We start from the raw sequence: 25,043 nt of genomic DNA, 5'->3' as shown, positions 1-25,043 counted from the left end.
CGCATTCCAGCCCCAACAAAGTATAACCAGCTGATCATTCTTATTCGAATAGAAAAAAAAAAAAAAAAAAAAAAAAAAAGGATTATACCATGCATCTCTTTCTTGAAAGAGAGGGATGCATTGACTTGAAAATCAAGAATTATATCATATGTTTCCACTTATCCTGCACATTTTTGCGCACCAAAAGTATAGCAGAATTAGATACCAACTTTCAGGATACTAACAAATTCTATGAAGATCTAATGATTGTTATAACCACCTTAAAGAGGGAAAAAAAACATTTAAACACATCACTAGATAGTTCAACTTTTTGAACAGCATCCAAACTCTACTTCTACCGAGTATGCAAAACTGAGCAACTCATCAAAATATTTGACAACAGACAATAAAGAGCAATGTCTGAGGAACGTATACAACCGAAGAAGAAACAAAACATTAATGCAATCAACAGGCAGCACTCAGCAGCAATATATTTCTACTAAAAAGTTGGTGCCTTTGGTATTACTTGTGCCTGAAAACAATGACAATTGCAGTGCAGTTGTCTTTACAGTGCCTCTCACGAACAGCTTCCTTTACAAGACGGCGGCATACTGCAGTGACAGGTAACCCCTCCTGTTAAACAAATGTAAGCCTTCTAAGTAACCAATTGACATAAATAACTTAAAAGAGTTAAAGCTTAACAAATATGGATTATGAACAAGAAACAATGCATGGTAGGCAGTTCCTGGAAACATTTTCTCAAACCCTCCATGTAAATTATGTGGCTCCTATTTTCACGGATAATTTAGACAGTATTTCTTTATAGCAATAGAGAAATAAAATAACATGGTTAGCCAAATACTCTTTTTCGCTGGACAGAACATGACAAACGACACCCACTTGAAATGCGGTCCACCAAAACAGTGGAAAACAGTGGATAGTTCACTGATGAAACAAGCCAAACCACTTATACAGCAGTTTTGAAAGTGAATGGCTTCCAAAGAAAAGGAGAAGCATATAATCAAATTTTATATGGGAGTTCCCGTAAGATAAACTCATAAATCTTCTATCTCCAATGCAGATTGCATTAAACCATCCATAACATAGCAGTTGAAGACAAATTATGTAAAAAGGAAATAATGACAAAGACTCTTCTTCTTCTTCTTTTTTAACTTGGGAAAAATAGGCTTGAAGGAGATAGAAATAGAATCTAAGACAGAAATAGAACCTATTATGCCATATATTAAATAAGCATAAAGAAAAACAAGTCTACTCAATCAGATGGGACCAATGACACAAAAGACTAATTCAAGTTCCACAGCAAGTCAAAATGCCACTTTACTAATGACTTGTCAGAAAGAGAGTTCAAAGTGTGATCTTACCTTCAACAATTTGTGAACAAAATCAACAGCATCACTTGGTCCGAATACCTAAAACAAAATGAATGTATCATTTGCTGTAATAACAGTAGAATCCAAACAAGAAGAACCGGCTATAGAAGTGAAAATAAGAATCTAGAGGTGTCAAGATGAAGAACTATAAATTGAACACATACCCCCCAAAGGCCATCACAACCAAGAATAATGAATTGTTCTCTGTCTGTAAGGTCAAAAGAATGAAAATCTGGGGTTGCAACAACCCCCACCTGCGATTCACAAAGTTTCCCCAAATCATTCTATACTTTTAAGTGTATTCTGAAGTGGAGAGAGAGAGAGAGAGAGAGAGAGAGAGAGAGAGAGAGAGAGAGAGAGAGAGAGCAGTTCAAGAGTTTACGCATTGCATGTTTTCTGGCCCCATGTGGGGGGTTTTCAAAATCTACAGAAGCAGCTAGATTGGGCCAGACAATTAAGTCTTCCATCCCATAAAAAATCTTTAAACCCAAAAAACTAAAAAAGTGTCACTTAAATGAACAACCAAGGTTTTGGAACACCGATTATTACTTATTTCCACCATTAACTCCATTGACTTCCATTTAATATATCTAAACAACAGTCTATGAGCAGCAGATTCTTTATTAAGAATATTTTGATTCATTCTGAAACTAAAATTGATGCGCACTTCAACATTTCAAGCTTGAAGAAGCTTGCCACTTCTTTAAATCTTTCCACAGCAAGTTCTCATTCAACCTAGGTGCAGGGCAGAGCATTATAGACAAAAGTTTTAGAAAGAAAGTATTCACACTATGTTTTAACACCAATTACTCTTTCACCCTATATGAACCTATGTTGTAACGATCCACCTTCAACGATACAATATTGCCCGCTTTTGACTCCTCCAAATTAGACTTTCCAAGAGGTCACCCATCCTGGTACTACTCTCGCATAAGTACTCTCATCCTGATACTGCTCTCGCATAAACTCCATTGACTTATTTCCACCATTAACTCCATTGACTTCCATTTAATATATCTAAACAACAGTCTATGAGCAGCAGATTCTTTATTAAGAATATTTTGATTCATTCTGAAACTAAAATTGATGCGCACTTCAACATTTCAAGCTTGAAGAAGCTTGCCACTTCTTTAAATCTTTCCACAGCAAGTTCTCATTCAACCTAGGTGCAGGGCAGAGCATTATAGACAAAAGTTTTAGAAAGAAAGTATTCACACTATGTTTTAACACCAATTACTCTTTCACCCTATATGAACCTATGTTGTAACGATCCACCTTCAACGATACAATATTGCCCGCTTTTGACTCCTCCAAATTAGACTTTCCAAGAGGTCACCCATCCTGGTACTACTCTCGCATAAGTACTCTCATCCTGATACTGCTCTCGCATAAACATGCTTAACCGCGAAGTTCTAGTAGGTTATGGTCATCAGAGCTTTAAAACGTGTTATGTTAAAAAGGGTGTGAATATACATATAAGCGCATCCTCATTCTCATACATAGGTAATGTGAGACGTCACAATTACTCCCTCTTGGGACCCAGCATCTCCATTGGCGACCCTCATGAGATTACTCCATTCTTAGCGTATCAGCGAGAGCTCGCTAGCAACCCTCATAAACTTGTGCACGCTTCCCCCATCTCAGACTGGGGGCAATGGCTCTGATACCATTTGTAATGACCCACCACCAAGCGACACAATATTGTTCGCTTTCGACTCCCCCGAACCAGACTTCCCAGAAGGTCACCCATTCTAGTACTACTCTCACATAAGCACACTTAACCGTAAAGTTCTAATAGATTCATGGTCATAACAGTTTTAAAACGTGTTGTGTCAAGAATAGTACGATCATACTAACACTAATGCACCAGATCCCATCAGAATTCAGCAATTAAGCGTGCTTCTGTGATAGTAGTACCAGAATGGGTAACCTTCTAGGAAGTCTGGTTTAGGAAAACCAAAAGCGGTCAATATTATGTCGTTGAGGGTGGGTTATTAAATGTGCATCAGCCAGATACCTTAAATGTGGTGCAAATCATGATCATACTAACTTCATTTTCTTTTTCTTTTTTTTGATAAATATGACCATACTAACTATACACAAGCAAGGGGAGGGAAAGGGGGGGAGGGGGGAGATGCCTATACGAGCATTTTTCATTTAGTGGAACTCTTAAAGAAACATTGGAAGAAGAAAAGATGAACCATATTCCTTAACCAAAAAAAAAAAGATGACAGGGATTAAAACTTTTTTTTTGATAGGTTATAGGGATTAAAACTTTCTCAAGACAAAGCTAATAAAGAAAATCGTTGAGCTAAGATACTAAATAAGGAATCATTTTGATAGGTATAAGGAATCATGAAACTACAAAATCATAGTCTGATAAGAGAGAAATTAAAAACCTTTTTGAACTGACGATCTCCAAAGGCTCGTGAAACTTCAAGGCGCCCCTGTAATCGTCCATTTGAACTTATTGTACCACCGGCCTGAAATGGCAAAAGCATTTGTTATCAAAAGAGCAGATACTAGGAGTTCAAAGTAGATTCAAACATATACAATATATAAGTAGGTAACAATTTGCAATGCACTGACTGGAACTAGTCTTCTCTTAAAGTGCCATATTATCATCCAGACTGTTAAACTTAAGGATCACCCTTTTTGTCCACTCCTGAACATTTTTTATCCTAAAACTTAGTTTTTAATATTTCCAATAGGATAGAAGAACAGGAATGCATATATCATGCACAGCCCTCAAGGTATGAAAGTGAATATAGATATGCCAATTTATTTACTTACCAACATAAAAAAATAAAAGTAAGATATATGATCCACAAAACCTAGCCAAAATATTATATTCTTCCTTCAGAATTTATTTTTGTAAACCTTAGAAGCAGGTTATGGGCACTTAAAATCTAAGCAAAGAGAATAAAGAGTGACAAGCTTCTCAACTAGCCAAGCCGAGCTATTCATAATTGTTAAAGTATTGATTAAATGATTAAATTTACATCTTCCTATCAGCTTAAACTTTTGGGACAAGTGATGATTTAACATGATATCAGAGCCAAAAGTCCTGAGTTCGAACCTTGACTCCGTCAATTACCTCTCATTTCTATTAAATATTCAACATGTTTGGCTTCACCTATTGAATGAAGTTTGAGCTCACACGTGAGGTGGAGTGTTAAAGTATTGATTAAATTATTAAATTTACCTCTTCCTGTCAGCTTAAACTTTTGGGACAAGTGGTAATTTAACTATAATTAACTTGGAACCAAGCCTATATCTTTTGACTTTTTATTCAAATGCTAAAATATACGATATTATATCTCACATGAATGTCAAAAGATGATTATCCATCTGATATATCTGTGTATTGCCAAACTATCACATTCATGTCTATGATTTGGAGAGAAATGTCATTAAACCAGTGTACCCAAGAATAACTCATCTCATAACTCTATAATCACCCAATTTCCTTAATAGGGATACACATTAATTTGGAAAATAATATTGAAAATGAGGGGCGAAAAATCAAAGGAAAAAATGAAAGCGTTTGGATGTCAAAAATATTTAACAATTTCTCTACAAAAGGATGCAAAAGCTTTTGCACCCGTCTTTGTTATTGTTGCAACTTTACTGCTAAATATATGTACTACTGTTTGCTTCTGAGAAGCCTGTATCTATCTGTGTGCATGCAGTCCTTACCTTCTGAATTCGAGAACGCTCCTGTGGATAGATGGCTTTGTGTTCCCTAGTCAAAACAATGGCCTTCAGCAGACTTACTCCATCCGACTGATTCTGTAATCCATCAACAGAGGATAATCGTGCTACCACTGCTTTTGCATCCCCAACATTAGCAACAAAAACCTAGGCAACAGCCAGCAGTATCAATTAGAGATTCATGACAAAAACAAATTTCTGAAGAAACTTGAAAACAACTTTCATTTCTCATATTTATGCCAGAGCGAGAGCCTAGATAGAGAAAGAGTGCCCCATAAAGAAGCCCAAAACTAGGCTTGTAGGCCTTACAACTATCACAAAAACTTTAGTCCTGGAAAGTGTAGTAGTTATTTGTGATCTCCAGTAGCTCTATTTGTTGAGGCTTACATATTTGAGATTTTGATTAGAAGTCAAAGAAAGAGGCAAGTTAGTATAGTGTGAGCAAGGTTCACTTTATTGAACTACGAACAGAGTAACAATTTTGCCCTTTCTCGTTCTTTTTAAAGGGGTTTGATCAATGGGTGTATTTAAAATTATCCAATGTTTAGGCTACGATATTTTTTACTCAATAATAATTGTCAATTGAGGTGAAAGCAGATAATTGAGACTTCAAGCCCTTGAATTTCCGTTTGTTGTTATTAATTCTTATTTTTTTTAAAAAAAACAAAAAACAAAAAAAAAAAAACAAAAACAAAAACACACACATACACACACACATTATTTTTATGACAGGAAACCGCCTAAGACAGGCCACTTCGTGTACCCACCCTGAAGGGCAAACTCTAGACCCGTGCAAGGTGGCAAATACACAGAATAATTATAATACATTCTCTCGGTAAAATAAAAGTTCTATGAAACCCAAAAATGAATGGCAATGTAAATTTCTCAAAGCATGCAACCAATTAAATAATAGGCGTAGGAAAATAATTTAAAGTGAGTTTCCATTCAGCTCTACATGATTGAAAGCATGATTACTCCCACGCCAGATTGTCTACATAATGCAAAGAGGAATTCTCCATCAGGTTTCACATTTCTCACAACAACTAAGTCTCTCTTTCCAACTACCAAACACTTCTTCCTTTTTTATAAGTAATCAAAATATCATTGAAAGCGTAAGGTACTCCAAGTACACATAAAATATACAAGAGAAACGGCTTAGGTAGAAAGAGAAAAATGAGCAAAGAAATCATGATTTCTAATAATCAAAGGAGAAACAAAAACATTATAGAAGAATAAAGCCTTAATCTCCAGCATCGGTCCTCAAAACTTTTGTCATTAATTTCTCTCCATAGACACCACAACAAAGACAAGGCACCATTTTCCACACAACAACACTCCAAGTGGTACCAACAATTCACCAACACGCATATAAATCAACAACTTGTCTAAGCATAACTCAAGACAACCCGAATCTGACTGAAGAAAACATCATATAAGGCCCCGGAAAACTCACAATGGAGAAAAATGTGGTCCACAGACTCCCCATTCTTTTTACACATACAACACATATTAACCATGATGACTTATCCTTTCCTCAGATTGTCCATGGTAAGCCGACCAAGCAAAATGGCAAACCAAAAAAGGAATCTTAATCCGCCAAACAATCTTCCAAGGGAAATGAGAGCATCAATGCAAACCAAGACACTATAGTAGGATCTAACAGCAAACAAGCTTCTTTTGGAGGGAACCCACCAAAGCTTGTCTTCACCTACCCCCTCACCCTAGCTGAATACAACACCCTGAAAAATGAGGCAAAAACATCAACCTCCCAATCATGAGCCAATCTAACAAAGGTCACATTTCATTGATTGGAATCACCCGAAATCTCCAAGTGAACCGCATTGGAAGCATCATTTGCACAAGCGATACCATATAAATCTGGAAATGTTTCCTTAATGGCCAATTCCCCACACCATAATCATGTCAAAAGCTAACCTTGGAGCCATCTCCCACCTCAAATCTAGTATGGCTGGAGATTTTCCCCCAACCCCTCCTAATATTCTCCCATAATCCCACTCCATACATCTCAAAGGGCTCATTAGAACATCACCCACCCCACGAACTACCAATTTTAGAGCCGTCCATAATTCTCCAGCAAGCCCCTCTCTCATGCACATAGCGCCCAAGCCATTTCCCAAAGAGAGCAAGAGTAAACAACAGCAAGTTCCGGACCCACCCAGCCCTCCTTCTGAAATTGGAGAATAAACCTTCAACCAGCTTACCAAGTAATATTTGAACTCTTCGCCTAACTCACCCCATAAGAAATCACATTAAAGCTTCTCAACATAGTTAGCACAACCCACAGGAAGAGAGAAGAGGGACATGAAGTACATAGGTAAATTGGAAAGTGTACTCTTAATAAGGGTGATCCTACCACCCTTAGACAAGTACATCATTTTCCAACTAGCCAACCGATGCTGAATCTTTTCAATAACGCCATTCCAAAAAGACTTAGCCTTGTAGGAGACCTCCAACGGAAGACCAAGATCCTTCAAAGGCAAAGGGGATCTCAGTGAAAGTATGAAAATGTACATATAATACTAAATTGCATACAAATATCAGCCATCATAATGTGTGCTATAAAGATATTAAAGCAATGCATATAGCAAGTTTCACTACATGCCGAGGAAGGTGATTATTATAAAGTACGGGATTCAAAGAGGGGGTTCATGTTCAAAGGAAGCACGAGGACATTACGAGGTGAGTCTTTGGAGGAATATTAGTAACGGTTGGGGATCTTTTTCCAACTTTGTTTCCTATAAGGTTGGGAATGGTTCCCACATTCGCTTCTGGCATGACATGTGGTGCAGAGAAGGGGTTCTTAAGTATTCTTTTTCAAAATTCTATTCCATAGCCCATAACAAGGAGGCTTTAGTGTCAACCTACTTGGACCTCTCCAGCTCCCCAATCCTTTGGAATCCAGGCTTCAGTAGGGCAGCCCATGATTGGGAACTAAAATCTCTTGATTCCTTTATCTCAATCTATTATACCCCTCAAATACTCATCTAAAAGAAGTGGATAGTATGTTGTAGACTCCATCTAACAACCACGGCTTTGCAATGAAGAGCTATTATAATATGTTACAATTAGGTGAGCATAGTTCATTCCCTTGGAAAAGTATTTGGAAGGTCAAGGCCCCTTTTCGCATTACTTTCTTCTTATAGATAGCAGAAATGGGTAGAATCCTCACGGTAGATAATCTTAGAAGCCGGGGTTTCCATCTAGCTAACTAGTAGTGCCTTTGTAAAAATTATGAGGAAACTATTCACCATCTTCTCATCCATTGCGAGTATAACGTTGATCTCTGGCACTTGGTTCTTAACATTTTCGGGGTTTCTTGGGTCATGCCTAGTAACTTCCTAGAGCTTCTTCATTGCTGAAAATTTATAGGGCAAGAACACCCCAAAGAGGCAATCTGGAAAGTCGTTCCTGCTCTCTTAATGTAACGACCCATCCCAATGACACAATATTATCCGCTTTTGACCCCCCCGAACCAGACATCTTAGGAGGTCATCCATCCTGGTACTACTCTCATATAAGCACGTTTGATTGCGAAATTCGAACAGGTTCATGCCCATCACGGCTTTAAAACGCGTTGTATCCAAAAGGGTGCAAATATATATATAAGCACATCCTCATTCTTATATCCAGGCTATGTGGGACATCACAATCAAGCCCTCTTGAGACCCAGTGTCCCCTTGGCTACACTCATGGGATCACCCCATTCTTGGCGTCCCATCGAGTGCTCGATGGCGACCCTAATAGGCTTGTGCACGCTCCCTCATCTTAGGCTGAGGAAAGGCTCTGATACCATTTGTAACGACCCACTCCCAACGATACAATATTGTCCACTTTTCGCTCCCCCGAACTAAACTTCTCAAGAAATCACCTATTATAATACTACTCTCACATAAGAACGCTTAACTGTGGAGATCTGATAGGTTTCTAGCCATTCTTGGCGTCCCATCGAGTGCTCAATAGCGACCCTAATAGGCTTGTACACGCTTCCCCATCTTAGGCTAAGGAAAGGCTCTGATACCATTTGTAACGACCCACTCCCAACGATACAATATTGTCCGTTTTTCGCTCCCCTGAATCAAACTTCTCAAGAAATCACTCATCCTAATACTACTTTCACATAAGAATGCTTAACTGCGAAGATCTAATAGGTTCATAGCCATTATGGTTTTAAAACACGTTGTGTCAAGAAATGTGCAAATATACATATAAGCACATCTCCATTCCCCTCTCTTTGAAGATAACGAGTTCAATGTGCTTTTTCAGAAATTCTCCCTTTTGGGATCTCTTTTGGATTGGATTATTGTAAATGATCCTAATTTTGACTCAGAGAATTTGGTGATTTTTTTTTTTTTTTTAGATTGTAATAGCCTTTAGGATTTTCAGCTCTATTATATACTTTTCGTGTACGAAGGCTTTGCCCTTTTTCTTTCAATAAAATTGTCATTATTCATCAAAAAAAGTTTCACTGCATGCCAATGAAGACTTTTGCCATCAATAGGATGTCTTATGTCACAATTCAACAACTATCGTTTTTTTGATAAGTACAATTCAACAACTATCTTCTTCTATGGAAAAATATAAAAAAGCTCCCTCAACTAACAGCCGATTTTAAAATAGCCCTATGAATTTTCAAGTGCAGTAAAGTGGCCCATCAAACTACCAAGGTGTGCCAAAAATGCCACTTTTTCCGATAATACCATTATTCTCTTAGAAAATAAAATAAATCAATAAAAAAAATTAATTAAAAAACTATTTTTTTAAACCAAAAAAATAAAAATCTAAAAGGTTAAAAAAATTAAAAACTTTAAAAAGTAATTTTTTTTAATTAAAAAATAAATAAAAAAACCAAGTAGTGGCTTGGCATCCACCCCTTGGCTGGGGATGGCTTGCAAACCACCCCCAGAGGTGGTTGGGGGTGGCCGCGCGCCACCCTTGGCCACCCAACCACTTTAAGTGGTGGATCTGGGGTGGCCTAAGGAAGCTAGGGGTGGTGCTTGGCCACTCCCATAAGCTGGCAGTACTGGGGTGGTGCGCGCCACCCCCGGCTTCCTCTAGGGTGGCCTTCGGGCTAGGTGGCTCAATGGCCACCCCCCACATCGGGTGGCCCGCAAGCCCCCCTAAAAGTGGTCGGGGGTGGCGTGCGGCCACCTCCAAGGGCTGCAGGTGGCAGAGGCTCACCCTAAGCCACCCTCGACTAAGGGGTGGTTGTCGAGCCATCCCTTCGTTTTTTCTTATTCTTTTTTCTTTTTTAATTAAAAAATTTTAATTTTTATGTTTTTAATTTCTTTAAATTTTTAGTTTTATAGATATTTATTTTTTTATTAACAGTAACATGTGCCGTCATTTTATCAGCGTTGGCATGGCACACTAACGGAATTCATCAAGTGTTTTGACAGAATTTGACTAAAGTGAGTGATTTATATTTTTGGCATACCATAGGGACCTCTGAGTTTATTTTGATACTACAGAGAGTTAACTATAAATCAAGTAAATCACATGAACTAATCTTGCATTTTTTTCCTTTTTTTTTACTAAGAGTAACACATGTCATCATTTTTATTGGTGCTGATATGAACACTAACGAAATCTGTCAAATGTTTTGACTACAGGGACTAAATTGTTATTTTGGCCTACCCTAATGACATTTGAATTATTTTTAGGGTTAAACACCTTTTTGGCACATGTGGTTTCAAGTTTTTATTTTTTGCCCCTCGTACTTCAATTCGTATCACAAATGGTACTTGGGCTATGGGAAAAGACGGAGCTAGTACCTTCGTCCAAATTTCCGTCCAAAAACTAACGGTTGTCCACATGTCCACTCTCAAGTGTTGACACGTGTCTTATGCATTAAAAAAATTAAAAAAACTAAAAAATAAAAAGCAAGAAGAGGGGTGGCTCAGCCAAAATGGGGGTAGTCAAGGACCAAACCCCCTTACTTTTTTTTTTTTCTTTCTTTCTCTTTTGCCCTTGGGGGTGGCCGAACCACTCCCATAGGCCACGGGGGTGGTTCGGCCACCCCCAAGGGCCAAACCCCCTTACTTTTTTTCTCTCTTAGGCCAAACCCCCTTAAATTTATTTTTTTTTTCTAGCTCTTTTGCCCTTGGGGGTGGCCGAACCACCCCCATGGGCCACGTTCGGCTACCCCCAGACTTGAGCCACCCCTCCTTTTGTTTTTTTTTTTTTTCATTTTTTTTTTTTTTTGTTTTTTTTAAAGCTTTTAATTTTTTTTAAGTTTTATTATTTTAAGTTTTTTAATTTTTTTTAATGTATAGGATACCTAAGAGTAGACACGTGTCAATACCTGTCAATACCGTTAGTTTTTGGACAGAAATTTGGACGGAGGTACTAACTCTGTCTTTTCCCATACCTCAAGTACCATCTGTGATACGAATTAAAGCACATGGAGCAAAAATCAAAACTTGAAACCACAAGTACAAATACCCTATTTAACCCTTATTTTTATACCGTAGGAAAGCGATTTGTAATTTAGGCAAATTACAGGGACTGATTTTGCATTTATCTGAAAAAAAAAAAAAAAAAAAAAAAAATAGTTTTCTTTTTGGTATTAATCCACCCCTTTTTTTTCTTTTTCTTTTTTGTTTAAAAAATCATTTTTTTCATTAATTTTTTAAAAAAAATTTAAGAGAATAAGGGTATTATCGAAAAATGTGGTATTTTTGGCACATTTTGGTAGTTTGATGGGTCACTTTAGCACAATTGAAAATTTCTGGAGCTATTTTAAAATTAGTTATTAGTTAAGGGGTTTTCTTATATTTTTCCCTTTATGGGTAATATAACTTGTACACTCATACGAGATTAAACCCATGACCTCACCCTTCATCCCTTATTAGGAATATTGTTTGGTTGGAAAAACATTGCTACAATTCAACAAAAATACATAAAATATAACAAACAAAAAAAAAAAAAAAAACCCAAAGGCACTAGCATAACACTGAATTCTTTTATCAGATTAAAATGTGTCCAGGTTAAAAAGCAGATTGGGTTCAGTTTCATCAAATTAGAAGATATTGAAAGGTTGGACTAGCAAATACATAAAGAGCTTAAAACCAAATTGCAGTGTCAAATATTGGCTTAATCGTACATAAAAGAAAAGGCTTGATCATGGTAGAGATTTTCAAGGAATTAAAATAAGACCAAATCCACCAACAATTATGCACGCAAACTATGATGCAAAATTAAAAAAGCAATCCTTCTAGGGTAACAACTTGCTAAGCACTGCCTGAACAAAGATTTTACATTTAAACATTTTAATTATTGCAGAACAGTAACAGAAGGTAAAGAATTGCAAACTAACCGTTTGTCCTAATACCCAAACACAAACAGCAGTGGCACCATCCTGCCATCCCCCTGATAAAAATGTATAAAGCACAAGAGGTAAGGATAATTACCAAGTTAAACATTAGACAAACTTTAGCCCTTAAGTACACTGAAGTCTACAACTGGCAACAATGAAAAAAAGAGAACAAATAAATGCCGAAATAGAAATGCAGCATGCAATATCATCTTTTGCAGTGCCCAGGGCAATGAAGCCAAAGAAAAGAATACCATGGTCTTAAAAGCATTATTTAGTCGAATTGATTTAGCTAATAGGCGACTAGAAAAATTTAGCGTAAATATTGAAAAAAATTAAACTTCGCTCCAAGAGAAAAAGATAAAAAGGTTTTCTGACATGAATTAACCACAGATTTGATGCTTCATAGCCACTACGAATCAACAAAGGTACTAGCTAGGCCCCCTCGCCTCTCTAAACTACCAAATACAGTTTCTAATTTAAAAAAATTGAGTTGCAGCAGTATGCATCTATAGATAGGTATAGCAAATTTAATCTCATAAAGCAGAATCTCACTTTGACCATTCATTATTCTGAGAACATTAAACTTTTAAGGACAAATCGTTTCAAAAGATTAAAAATTGACTTAATGAATTAAAGATATAATTCATGTATTTAGTGAAAGAACGTTGAAGGGTTTAGGTTTTAAGTGATCATCTGTACCTGCAGCACTCTCTTGAAGAAGAACTTCATCAGTTTTTCGAAAACCTAAATCAGGAAGAAGAAAAAAAATCCAAATAAGAACCCCTAGTAATAAGCAAGAGGATTTCATAAAATTTTACTGGGAAATTAGTGATAGCTACTATCAAACAGAGATGTGCAAAATGATTTAATACCATCAAGTATAGCTCGTTTGGCTGCTTTTACCTCCAACTGCAACACCATTGAACACACAAATATGAATCAAGGAGAACAGAGTACAAACAATTACACTTTTTTTCTTTCTTTTGGCTGTTAATAGCATAACCCATGGACGAAATAATCAGGAAAAAAAATTATCACTTTTTTTTTTAAGTATATGAAATATCATTAAAAGCGCAAAAGACACGACTCAAATACATAGTGAGTATACAAGAGAAACACCTAAATAGAAAAAGAGAACAAGTCAAGAAAATTATGAAAATTAAGCAAATTAAGATCTAAAGCAACAGTCCAATGCTAAATGAGTTTTGAAGAAGAAAGACTTAAGTTCTGTCATCGTCTTCTCAATGTCTTCAAAACTTTCTATCATTTCTTTCATTCTAAAGACACCACAGATTGCGTGATGGAAACATTTTCCACATAACTATACTCTGAAGACTGCCTCCCAACTTTCTACAACAAGCAAAAAGATCGATTACTCTCTTAGGCATGACCCAAGCTAATCTAACACAACTGAAAATAGCACTCCACAAGGCACTGGCGATCTCATAGTGGAGAAGAACATGATCCTCATACTCTTCATTCCTCTTACATATACATCATCAGTCAACCATAATAACATGTCTTTTTCTCAAATTATTCACGGTGAGGATCTTCCCTAGGGTGGTTGTCTAAGCAAAAAACACCGCTCTTAAAGTAGCCTTATTCTGTCAAATGATCTTCCAAGGAAAGTGGGTGTTATCATGAGGTACAAGAATGTCATAGAAAGATCTAACGTCAAGCTTCCCTCTCTTTAAGGGATCCCAACGAAACTTGTCTTCACCACCCTACCTCAATTTAAAAGAGTACAAGCTAAAAAAACAAAGCAAATATATCAACCTCCCAATCACGAGCATCTCTAATAAAGCTTACATTCCACTAATGGGAATGATTGGAAAACTCCAAGTAATTTGCCACAGAAGCATCCTTCACACAAGCAATGGTATACAAATCTGGGAAAATATCCTTAAGGACCTGATTCTCATACCACTTGTGATGCCAAAATCTAATCTTGGCCCCATCTCCCACTTCAAAACTGGTATGACTAGAAAACTCCCCCAACCCCTCCTGATATTTTTTCCACAAATCTGCTCCAAATGACCCATGAACCTCATTAGAACACCACCCGCCCTCCAAGCAGCCATATTTGGCATCCACTACGACTCTTCACAAGCCTTTCTCATGCACATAGTGCCACAACCATTTCCCCAAATGATAAAATCATGAGATACTTCTTTATTTTGGATGAATGCTGCCAGATAAGTCAAGATTCAAGTTGAAAAAAGAAAACGAACAAAACAAGTAAATGAACTAAAGTCACGAAATACCGCCTCCATATCAGAAACCTGTTTGCTTATAAATGATCAATAAATACTTCTATTTAAGTTCAACTATATGCGAAGAAGCATGCTTGCCACAAGGCCAAAATTTAAATAAAATGAAGGACAGAGAGGAAAAAAGTTAAGAATAAACCTTTACACCAAAATTTATAGATAAAATATGAAAGCAACTTTTTCAGCAGCACCATGGTAGTAGAAGTAGACAATTGTGATGAGTCAATGAATGCCAAAAAAATCAACCAGGTTAATAATCTCTATCTACTCTACACTAATTGCCTCGCTACACAAAATACATGAAAATTAGACCAAGCTAACACACCAACTCACGTGGTAAGCCAGCTGAAAGAACATTTGCATGTAAATGCTTTTGAGCATACTCTGCAGCCAACCGACCTCCATGCCCATCATAGATTGCAAAATGCGCACACCTAACAGAATAGGAAAAAGATAAAAATAAAACTCATGTAACTACCAAAATTAAATTATGTGCTAGTTACTGGGAACTTAGAGCAACTTCATGATGGTCCAACTCTAAATTCAAGAACAAACTTCCCAAGAGTGCTTACACAAAGTCATTTATTATGTTTTCAAGTATGTTTAAGCAACAAAATGTATCATATTAAGCTCCACATTCGCCAAGGCATACAGAAAATCATATGTATTCAGACACATTAGAATCCCAACACAAGCTAATGAATGATCGATACAGCTTAAATAAATAAATAAAATTAAGAAAATATGAAGGACCTCAATTTGCCAGGAGAATCAGCGGCGGCGTCCAAAAGCACCACCCAAGCGTCCTCCATGGTGTGCCTGGACCCCTTATCCTCCGCGGCATCCGCTTCTATCTCGAAAAAGGCCTTCGTTTTCGCCTTTTTTACAACGACGCCATCTGGCTGCTCCTCGTAATCGCTTCCGCGCTTCTGGTTAGGGTTAGGGTTAGGGTTAGGATTCGGCTCAACCTTGGGACTCTCGTTGTCAGTGGCTGAGTTGGTGTTCTCACTCATTGTGCCTAAAAACAAATAAAAATCAGGAATAAGTTGGTTTGGTTGCAGAGAAAATTGAAACCGTGAAGCGGTTATTTATATATGCATAGTAATGGAGGGAGAAAAGAAAGTAATGCACAAACCTAGGATAAGGATGGATGGCGTTTCTGTGAAAGGTAAGGGTGAAGACGAAGGTCCGCCAATAAAGATGAAGAAACGGCGGTCAATGAAACCGTTGGAGGGGGATTGATTTCGATACTCAAAAATTATTCAAAAATTATTGTTCGTCATAAAGAAGTAATTAGCATTTTTTTTCTTTTTCTTTTTTTTGAGGGAAGATGTAAACATTTCATTAAACACCCAAAGGATAACATAGTTACAGTCATAAACAAACTCAGACCAATAAGGGACTCATAACGATACAAATGTCCCCTTACAGTTACCCTAAAACTCAGATTATACCGATAGTTGCTACAAATAAACCTAATCAATAGAAATGTGCCTCTGCGTTGACATTTGAACATCTACTTGCACTATGGAGTCAGTCACAAACCATCAAAGACTAGGCTAAATCTAACACAGAGCAAACTATCAAATACAATCTGCAATCAAGAACAGGAAACCACCCAAAAAAAGAGCTGTCGTCGGAATAATGCATCGCCGGAGAAGGCGCGTGTTCCACACGCGCCGCCGCCGGCAAATCCCCTGCAGCAACCAAACACCAAATCCACCGAACGCCACCAAGCACGGCAACAAAGGCGAAAACGTGGTCATCACGCGCGGCCCAAGGAGTGACTAACCCCCTAGCGCGTGTCGACCACGCGCCGGTCAACGGTGAGTATATCGGCCGTAGCTAGCAGCGGCAGAACCGGAGGACAACGGCGAGCAAGGCTGGGGGGCGCATGTCGACTAGAGAGTGGCAGAACAGAGCAGATCTGGAACTAAAAAAATGATAAAAACTGAGACTCCCCAAATCGTTCCGCCGGCAACACGTACGACGGAAGCTACCCCCTCCGGCTCCTCTCTGAAGTGTTTTCCTGCCAAGAAACAAAGAAACCTAAAAAACTAAAAAAAACAAACACACTCCATAGTCCAAAGAGACTAGGAGGACTAAAACCACTACTGGAACAAGTCCAGGGGGACTTAAAACTCCACAACCCTAGTGGTTGGGAGACTCTAGCCTCCACTAGGCTAACCCAGGGAGGAACAAAATCCGGGAGGTTCCCTCCCTCCTCCGGCAACCCAAACTCAGAAGTTCTTCTCCCTCTTTTCTTGGTTGTTGTTTGATTCGGTTCATGAACTTTTATCCTAAATTTTTCTGTTTTTTATATGCGATCAAATAAGTGAAAGAAAAATGTTTGATTTTATTTTTTACACCCTTTTTTTTTTAAGGAAAATTCTTACGTAGGATCACTAGTATATTTTACATATTTAATAGTAAATTTTTTTTTAAAAAAAAAAAACTGAATTATTATCTATAATAAAAAATAAGTAAATTATGTTTTACAAATGTCCATTGTAGTAAATAATATGTATCACATAGATCAGTTTTGAGACATATATGATTCATTATTATTATTATTTAGTAGATTATTATATAACTATCATATAATTTGAATGATATATTAGTAAAAATTAATCTTTGATCTTTTTTTTTTTATAATATTTATTTAATAATTATTTTTCATAATCACATCATCAAATTATATAACAATTATATACCCGTCTATAACATGGTATTACTCAAAGTTCTTATTTAAATAAATAATTCAGATGACTAGTATAACATGCCAGGTGAATAGAAGTAAAAATTAAGTCATATACTCGTATTGTTGGATTTAAATCTCATGCAATTGCTTAATTTTTTTTTTAGGTTGCAGTGATTACCTCTAAGCTACGAGAGAATGAGAAAGAGAGAGTAACCCCACTATTGAGGTTGTGTTGCCTTATATGGGTGGGTGATTATCCTGCTTAACGAATGTGCTTATGGGCTAACATGACATTATCTATCCACATTGGATGGTGGTCCGTGTGATAGGTTGGTGGAGAAATGATGGATTTTTTAAAAAAAAAATGTAATACTTACGAGTTAAGTGCTCTCTTTATATTAAATATATTGGATAAATATATAAAAGAGAAAGATAACATAAGAAAGAAAGAGTGGAAGCGTAAAGACTACATTGTGTATAGAATGATTTTGATGCGATAACTTCGCTCTCACACTAAACCTATAAAATAATATAATATTCTTAACATCTCTCCTAAAAAAAATGTTTTTTTTTTTTTTTTGTCGTCAAAAAAGTTGCCAAAGACGGTTGGAAAGGTTGCCAGAGTTTGGTGATGATGGCTGAAGATTGGTGGCTAGCGATTATAGTGGAGGCTAGTTGTGGCTCCTGGTGGCAGTGTTCGACCTAAAGGAACAGCTAGCTGTGATGGCCTTCGGCCCATGTATGGGCTGGAGTCCATGAACCTGGTTTGACCAGGTTGAAGTTGGACCCATGAATGGGCCAACCCGGGTGGCCTCCATGGCTAAGCTGAGTTCAACCCGGTTTTGGCTGACTTCAGTCCAGTTGGCCTTTTTTGGATGAATGGGGTTGGGCCTGCAAACTTGGGCCAAATGGGTTGAATGTGAGCTGAGCTCAATTTGATGTGAACTAGGTCTAAACCGGTAGTCCAGGTTGACGGGCTGGGTACCGATTCGATATTGGGCCTGGACAGGTGTAACAGATCCGTTAGATTCACGTGGCAGGCACTTGAGAAAGACGTACACGTTGCATGACATGATGGGAGAGATGCCGGCGCATTGGCACGTGAGGTTGATGCGCATGTAATCAACGCATGCATGAGTGACACGCGGAGATTGTTGATGGCGCATGGAAGACATTTGCAAAAACTTAATGTCGCGCATGGAGGTGCGTGAGAGCTTTGGAGTGGCTGTTCTTGTTTGTGATAAGGTCGTTGGCATCTAATCTATTTATTAGCACGACTACTGAAACCATTGTCCAAGCACGGTGGCACGTGGCTGCATGCATAGAGTGTTGTGGTGGCGTGTGCTGCTGTTGTTGGTGGTGTATCTTCCCCATATCGTAAAATATGTACCTTGCAGACCTAATTCTGGGATTATTTTTCTAGATGGAGCTACAATGAATGCGTGAAAGAGACTGACAACAATTTTAAAGGCGTGAGGCGGCGTGTGGATGACTGAAATTATGAGACCATAAAATAGATAAGAAACCCTAGATTAAACCATAAAATAGATAAGGTATGAAATAAACCCTAATAAAAAAGACAATAAACCTAGAGAATAACATAATATTCTTAACGCTCTAAAATGTGCACTGTCTCATCGATCGGTTAGGATCTACACTCAATCTGGGCATTAATTACTTATAATGCATGGGACAAGATTTTAGTCATGCTTTATCGTGGGAGTTAGCCGGATTCTCCTTGACGGAGCCACTTTTGTCATTGCCCTTATGTGAGAACCATCACTGCGCCAAGCCACAAGCGCATGTTCTCTATGAGCTTTTTAGTAATCAAGTACGATCACATTTTTACTTGTCAAACCAAAGTGTCCTTAATCTCCCATGAAACAACAACTCATGAGCTTGGTTCATGGTTGCTACTTCATCAGTAATAGCAGATTTCAGGTTCAGTTATTGTTTGTTGTGTCGACGTGTAGTTCTTCTCTTCTTTGGATGCTTACTCTAGTGCATGGTTGCCACTAGGCCCGCTACTGTTACTTACTTCCGCATGTTGGGATGTCTCTGATCCTTTGGGGAGGGCGATCACATACCTATACATTAAATGTTGAGACAGCTTTCATTTGAAATTTGATCCTCTCCATTTTTAAATGAAAAATGGAAATTTTTTATTTTATGGTCATAATTTGAAATTAGTAAATTTAATGATTTATATGATTTTACATTATTTAACTTTTTTAAAAGACATGTTAATATTAACTTCATATATATTGTTAGATACACAAACTTTAAATATTGACCATAAAATAAATATTATCAATTTTATTTGAAATCTCATTTGTTAGTTCGAGCTCGCATTCTTCATATGGCATTTAATGTGCCCTTTCTCGTCCTTGTACCTGTTAGGTCCTTCTTTTTACACATTAGACTTAGGGGTGGGTGTCGGGGCAGTGTCGGAAATACTATTTCCGACTCCCGACCAAAATTGTTGGTAAAGTCGGGTAATTAACCGACTTTTTTTTTCCCGATAAGAAATATTTTCAAAATTTTTGGATAATTCAAAATAATTGGATAAATCGATAATTATCGATCAGATAAATCAGTAATTCAACAAGATTATAGTCGCCAATAACCCAAAACTCTCAGAGTCTCAACAATAATCAAACCCAGAAATCACAATATATATAAATCAAAGAAAAGAAAAACCCAGGTACCAATTCAACGGGATTGGCTTGTGGTTCATGTACATGTTCATGATCTTCTCGCTGCATAGACTGGACGTGCTTCCTAGAGACTTGTGGAAGCAAAGGGCTCGTTACCACGCTAGCTTGAATAGCTAGGCATTTACCTTGGAATGGCGAACTGAACACCAAACCTTCAAACCATTACAAAGGGGCTCCCCTGTTTACTTTCGCTTAGCTTTATCTTATAATCCTTGCTAGGAGAATTCATAAAACCTTGCTTATCCTTCTGACGAGCAAGCTTTCCTTTAAGTTAGAGTCTAGGGGTGTACAAGCGGGACAGTTATTAACCGGAAATAACCGATAACCGCTAATAACCGCCAATAATCGTTAACCGGGAAAACCGGAAATAACTGCAACCAGATAACCGGGTAGCCGAATACCCTGTTGCGGTTACCGATTATTACATTAAGAAAAACCGGTTAATAAGCGGGTAATCGCAACCGGTTTTTATTATTATATAAAATTATAATTTTATATCTATATGTATATCCATTGTTCTCCTTCTCTTCTCCTCTTCATTATTTGTCAACTTCTTCACCCCCACCATTTGGACTCAATGAACTCCCTACGATTGAAAAATACACCAGTCTTTAATCTATTCTTGATTTGTTTTGTCTCAAAAGATTGTTTCTTTTGTTAATTGGTCCCATAGTTTTTTGATAAAGATAGAAATGGAAAGGATTGTCTGTTGAACCCAAGATTCAAAATTTGGTTGCTTTTATTGTCATTTTTATTTTTTTACCTATATTTTCTCAGCAGCTAACCAGATGATTTGTTTCTTTTATTGGGTTTGTTTGTATAATGCAGTTGACGCACTGACAGCGATAGGGCAGAAACTGGGAAGAAATATTGGGATTTTGGGATAGATTCCTGGTCTATACAAGTAAAAAAAAAATAAAAATTCAACATATATTAAACCCGGTTATCCAGGTAATAACCGGTTTAAAATAAACGGCGGTTGGTAAAAACCGCAACCGGCCTACTGGTTGCTGTTGCGGTTATTGAAATAGTAACAACCAGGGACCCCGGTTGCGGTTGCAGTTATGAGCTAATAACCGCTACCGCAACCGGTTGTACACCCCTAAGTTAGACTGCCTTTTACGAGTAGATAACCTACCTTCTAAACCAGATGGGTGTGAGGTGTGAGCAACGGGGAGGGACTAATCTAGATTCTAGGGTTACCAAATGATGTGGTTTGGGAAAACAAAATCGACCATATACTACATACAGTACTAAAACAACGCCGTTTTGGTACTCTAGTCGGGTTGGTAACGGCAAAAATCAAATTTTCACCGATTATTATTTTTGAAATTAAATTTATTTTGATTTTTGAATTTTTAAATATACAGTAGGCGGTGGGCAGTCGAAGGCAATTTAGTGGCGATCGATGGGTTTTCAGTAGTCTGTAATCGGATAATTTGTCCACCCCTAGCTAGACTGAACTTTTGTTTTGGATTGTAGTGGGCCTGTCTGATTGTTAAGATCTGGCAAGATGAAGCCCTTATTATTGGGCTTCTTCATGATTAATGGGGAAGGGGCACCCGTGGTTCCTTCTACACATCTGGTGGTTTGTGACAATGGAGCTGATTTTTTTTTTTTGAAATGTCCATATAAGAGAGGGGAGGGAAATTTGAACTTAGGACTTCCGCTTCATGAAGCGTGGTTCTTAGTCAATTGAGCTAACCCTTAGGATACAATGAAGCTAATTATGAACACCTTAGATTGGGTCATCAAACATGTCGATGCATTTGGGGATTTTCACTACAAAAAAAAAACATATTCTAGACGGTTTAAAACCGTCTAGAAATGCAGAAAAACCGTCCGGAATCAATTCCGGACGGTTTTTTCTAGACGGTTTTAAACCGTCTAGGAAGATGTGTCGCTAATTAAGGTTCGGGACGGTTTGGGTCAAACCGTCCGCAATTCCAGACGGTTTGACCAAAACCGTCTAGAACTGGTTCTGGACGGTTTTGGGTAAAACCGTCCATAAAATTTTGGACGGTTTTGCCCAAAACCGTCCAGAATTTGTCTTTCTTTGTTTTTTCTTTTTTTTTTCTTTTTTAAATTATAATTATAATTATTGTTCTTATTTTTATGTCCGGTGCAGTGGAGCTTCGTCTACCGGCGTAAATCAGCTCCGGTTCCACCGGAAATCCATCGGTCAAACCCAAGAATCACAAAACAAAGGAAAATTAATTCCCAAAAAAATCCCAAAAATCCCACCGCCACCGTTCCATCAGCTTCTTCTCCAATCCACCACACCCATGCTCTCGTACTACCCATCAGACATTAATTCCAAACCCAAAACAAACACAATCCAAAAAAAAGAAAAAACAAAGAGAGGGGAAGAGAGAACTGGGCGGAAATCCATGTATTCCGGCCGGATCTCTCTCTGCATTCCGGCCCCAGATCCGGCCTAGCGTGGATTTTGGTTGGATCCGGCCGGATCTGTCAAACCCACGCACATAAACCGGCGTCGGTTTGACAGATCTGACCGGATCTGGCTGAAAACTAATTCTCTCCAGCCGCACATCCAGTCACCGACTCCGGCCATGTCCCGCTCCCATCGCCTGTCTCAGCCGCACATCCAGTCACCGACTCCGGCCATGTCCAGATCCTGTCGTCCCGCTCCCATCGCCTGTCTCAGTCGCCGGACGGAGAGAGAAGAAGAAGAACGAGAGGGAGAGGGAGAGATGAGCACACGAGAGAGAGAGAGATTTTTTTTTTTTATATGAAGGGCCGGATCTTATCGAGTCTTTCTTTTAAAAAGAACAAAAAAAAAAAAAAAAAAAAAAAAAAAGAACTATAAAAGAAGTTCAGAGACGGTTTTAGGAAAACGTCTAGAAATTTCCATAGTTTAAGAGACGGTTTTCCTAAAACCGTCTCAAAATTTTAAGACGGTTTTTTAAAAACCGTCTGAAAAAAATAAAAAAAAATAATAATTCAGACGGGTGTTTTTAAAAACCGTCTGAAAAAAAAAACAAAGAAAAAATTCAGACGTTTTTTTAAAACCGTCGGTAAATTTACAGACGGTTTTTTTAAAACCGTCTGAAAATTTAAATTTCTAGACGGTTTTTCCAAACCGTCTAAAAATTTACAGACGGTTTAATTAAAACCGTCGTAATTTTTTATTTTACGGACGGTTTTCAAAAAACCGTCAGTAAATTTTATTAAAACCGTCTAGAAAAAAACCGTCAATAAATGCTAATTTTTTAGTAGTGTTTTCTTCATTACTCGTTGGGGATTTTGAATGGAAATATTCCCATCATCCCATTTCTTCCCTTCCCTTCACTCCTTCACTCGTCCCACTCTTTTCTTTGTTCTTTCATATCGTTTCCTTGTTGTATTTTTCAATTGCCCAAAAATCACTCTTGTTTGTGTTGTGCAAAATATTTAAGACCTAATTAAGATTATTTTTACTTCCATCCTTTGGGTACATAATAAAAGTAAATTCTCCTCTTTCTAAATTCCTGTTTATTTATTAGGAAAAACAATATATCCCTGTTTCTTTGTTGTTACATGAACTTAAAATTCAGAAATGGACACTTATTCAGATTGTGGGAAGGCAATTATTTAGAGTGCGTTTAACATTACGATTTTGAAGATTTGGTCCCATTTGAAATCTCCTTTCCCCTCCCCTTCCCTTTGGAATTTTTTTTTTTAATGATTGAAAAATAAGATTGATGTGATATAAAATTGAAATAATGTATATAAAAAAGTGAGAAAAATTTGTATTGTAGTGATTTTTAATTAAAAAGTAATAAAAAAGTGTTGATGTGATATAAAAAATAAAAAAATTAAGAATGTTTTGAAATTGATATATTTTGGGAGAAGTGAAAAGAAGGGGAGGGGAATGGTAAGTGGATTTCAAACGGGGCCAAAAATTACGATTTTAAACCAAATCACAAAAAACAAATTGTCTGAAATTGTAATTTTAAAAAATTGTCATTTAAAAACACAAAAAATTTATTTTTTCAAATCGTATGCAAAATAATGTATTTTTTGAAAATAAGGTTAAATTGCAATTTTATATGCCCAATCGATAATTTTGTCAATATTTTTAAAAATTACATTTTTAAATTACACATTTTTAAATTTATATTTTTAAATCAATCCAAAGGAACCTTCACTGATAGGGGTGAGCATGAGGCAGGGAGGGGCGGTTTTCCCTCCTTTTTGGTCCCGCCTCGCACCTTTGTGGGTTGCGAAAATCGCACTCGCGAACTATACAAAAAAAGGAGAATCCATGCGGTGCGAGGTGATGCGGGGCGGGGGGTGCGGGTTGTGCAAAGCGGGGCGGGTTTAATACCTAGATCTAGAAACATGAGAAACCAAACCAAAGCTAAATTTTTTCAATAACCAAACAAGAAAATCATATTCGAACAAATCACCAAAAAAAAAGAGAAAAAATGAGGATAATTAATTATAAATGTGATGAAAGTTCAAATAAATTAAGTGAAAAGATCAGATTTTGCACCTCTATTTTCTGAGAATATTGATAGACAAAAACTTGAGCATATTGAGTTGGAGTATATAGGTGTTTTGTTGGGTAATGTTGGGGTCATGACGTAGTTGTTAATGTAATTATTACTTTTCATTCCAACTGAATATAAGCACTTGTTAAAGTATTAGATGCAGGAAATCGTTAAGAAGAAAAAGAAGAGGCGAAGGAGTGCGACACTAGGAAGTAGGAAGAAAAGAAAGGAAAAAATGAGGGGAGGGGTGTACGGTGCAAGAGGTTAAGTGTATTAGGGTTAGAGATTTTATTTTTAATTCACATGAGGCTGGATAGAGCGGGGCGGGGAATCGGAGAAAAAAAAAAAACTTAAACCGCAACCTGCCCCGCCTCACATGGGTCGGTTAAAATCTAACCTGTACCTATAAAAAAAAAAAAAAAAAAAAAAATCCTGTTTT

At 37.4% G+C, this 25,043-nt stretch overlaps 1 protein-coding gene across 3 annotated transcripts; it reads right to left on the bottom strand.

The window, feature by feature from the left end:
• Positions 1-214: 214 nt before the first annotated feature.
• LOC133867449 (probable protein phosphatase 2C 8) lies at positions 215-15,994 on the bottom strand. Of its 3 annotated transcripts, XM_062304216.1 has the most exons (11): positions 15,826-15,994; positions 15,444-15,708; positions 15,016-15,124; positions 13,293-13,329; positions 13,120-13,164; positions 12,421-12,473; positions 5,070-5,231; positions 3,770-3,853; positions 1,535-1,624; positions 1,362-1,409; positions 217-612 (listed from the first exon to the last, which is right to left on the bottom strand). In XM_062304216.1, the coding sequence occupies exons 2-11, from the start codon at positions 15,701-15,703 to the stop codon at positions 502-504; spliced, it is 999 nt and encodes a 332-aa protein (XP_062160200.1). In that variant the 5' UTR covers positions 15,704-15,708; positions 15,826-15,994; the 3' UTR covers positions 217-501. The 3 variants fall into 3 exon arrangements, with proteins under 3 accessions (XP_062160202.1, XP_062160201.1, XP_062160200.1); XM_062304218.1 differs by lacking the exon at positions 1,535-1,624 and having other exon boundaries at positions 215-612; XM_062304217.1 differs by lacking the exon at positions 13,293-13,329 and having other exon boundaries at positions 216-612; positions 15,024-15,124.
• Positions 15,995-25,043: the final 9,049 nt, after the last annotated feature.

This window comes from Alnus glutinosa, chromosome 4 (assembly GCF_958979055.1).
Source record: "Alnus glutinosa chromosome 4, dhAlnGlut1.1, whole genome shotgun sequence".
Classification (NCBI taxonomy): domain Eukaryota; kingdom Viridiplantae; phylum Streptophyta; class Magnoliopsida; order Fagales; family Betulaceae; genus Alnus; species Alnus glutinosa.
Note: the sequence above shows the minus strand (reverse complement) of the source record. Positions and strands in the feature narration are given on the sequence as shown.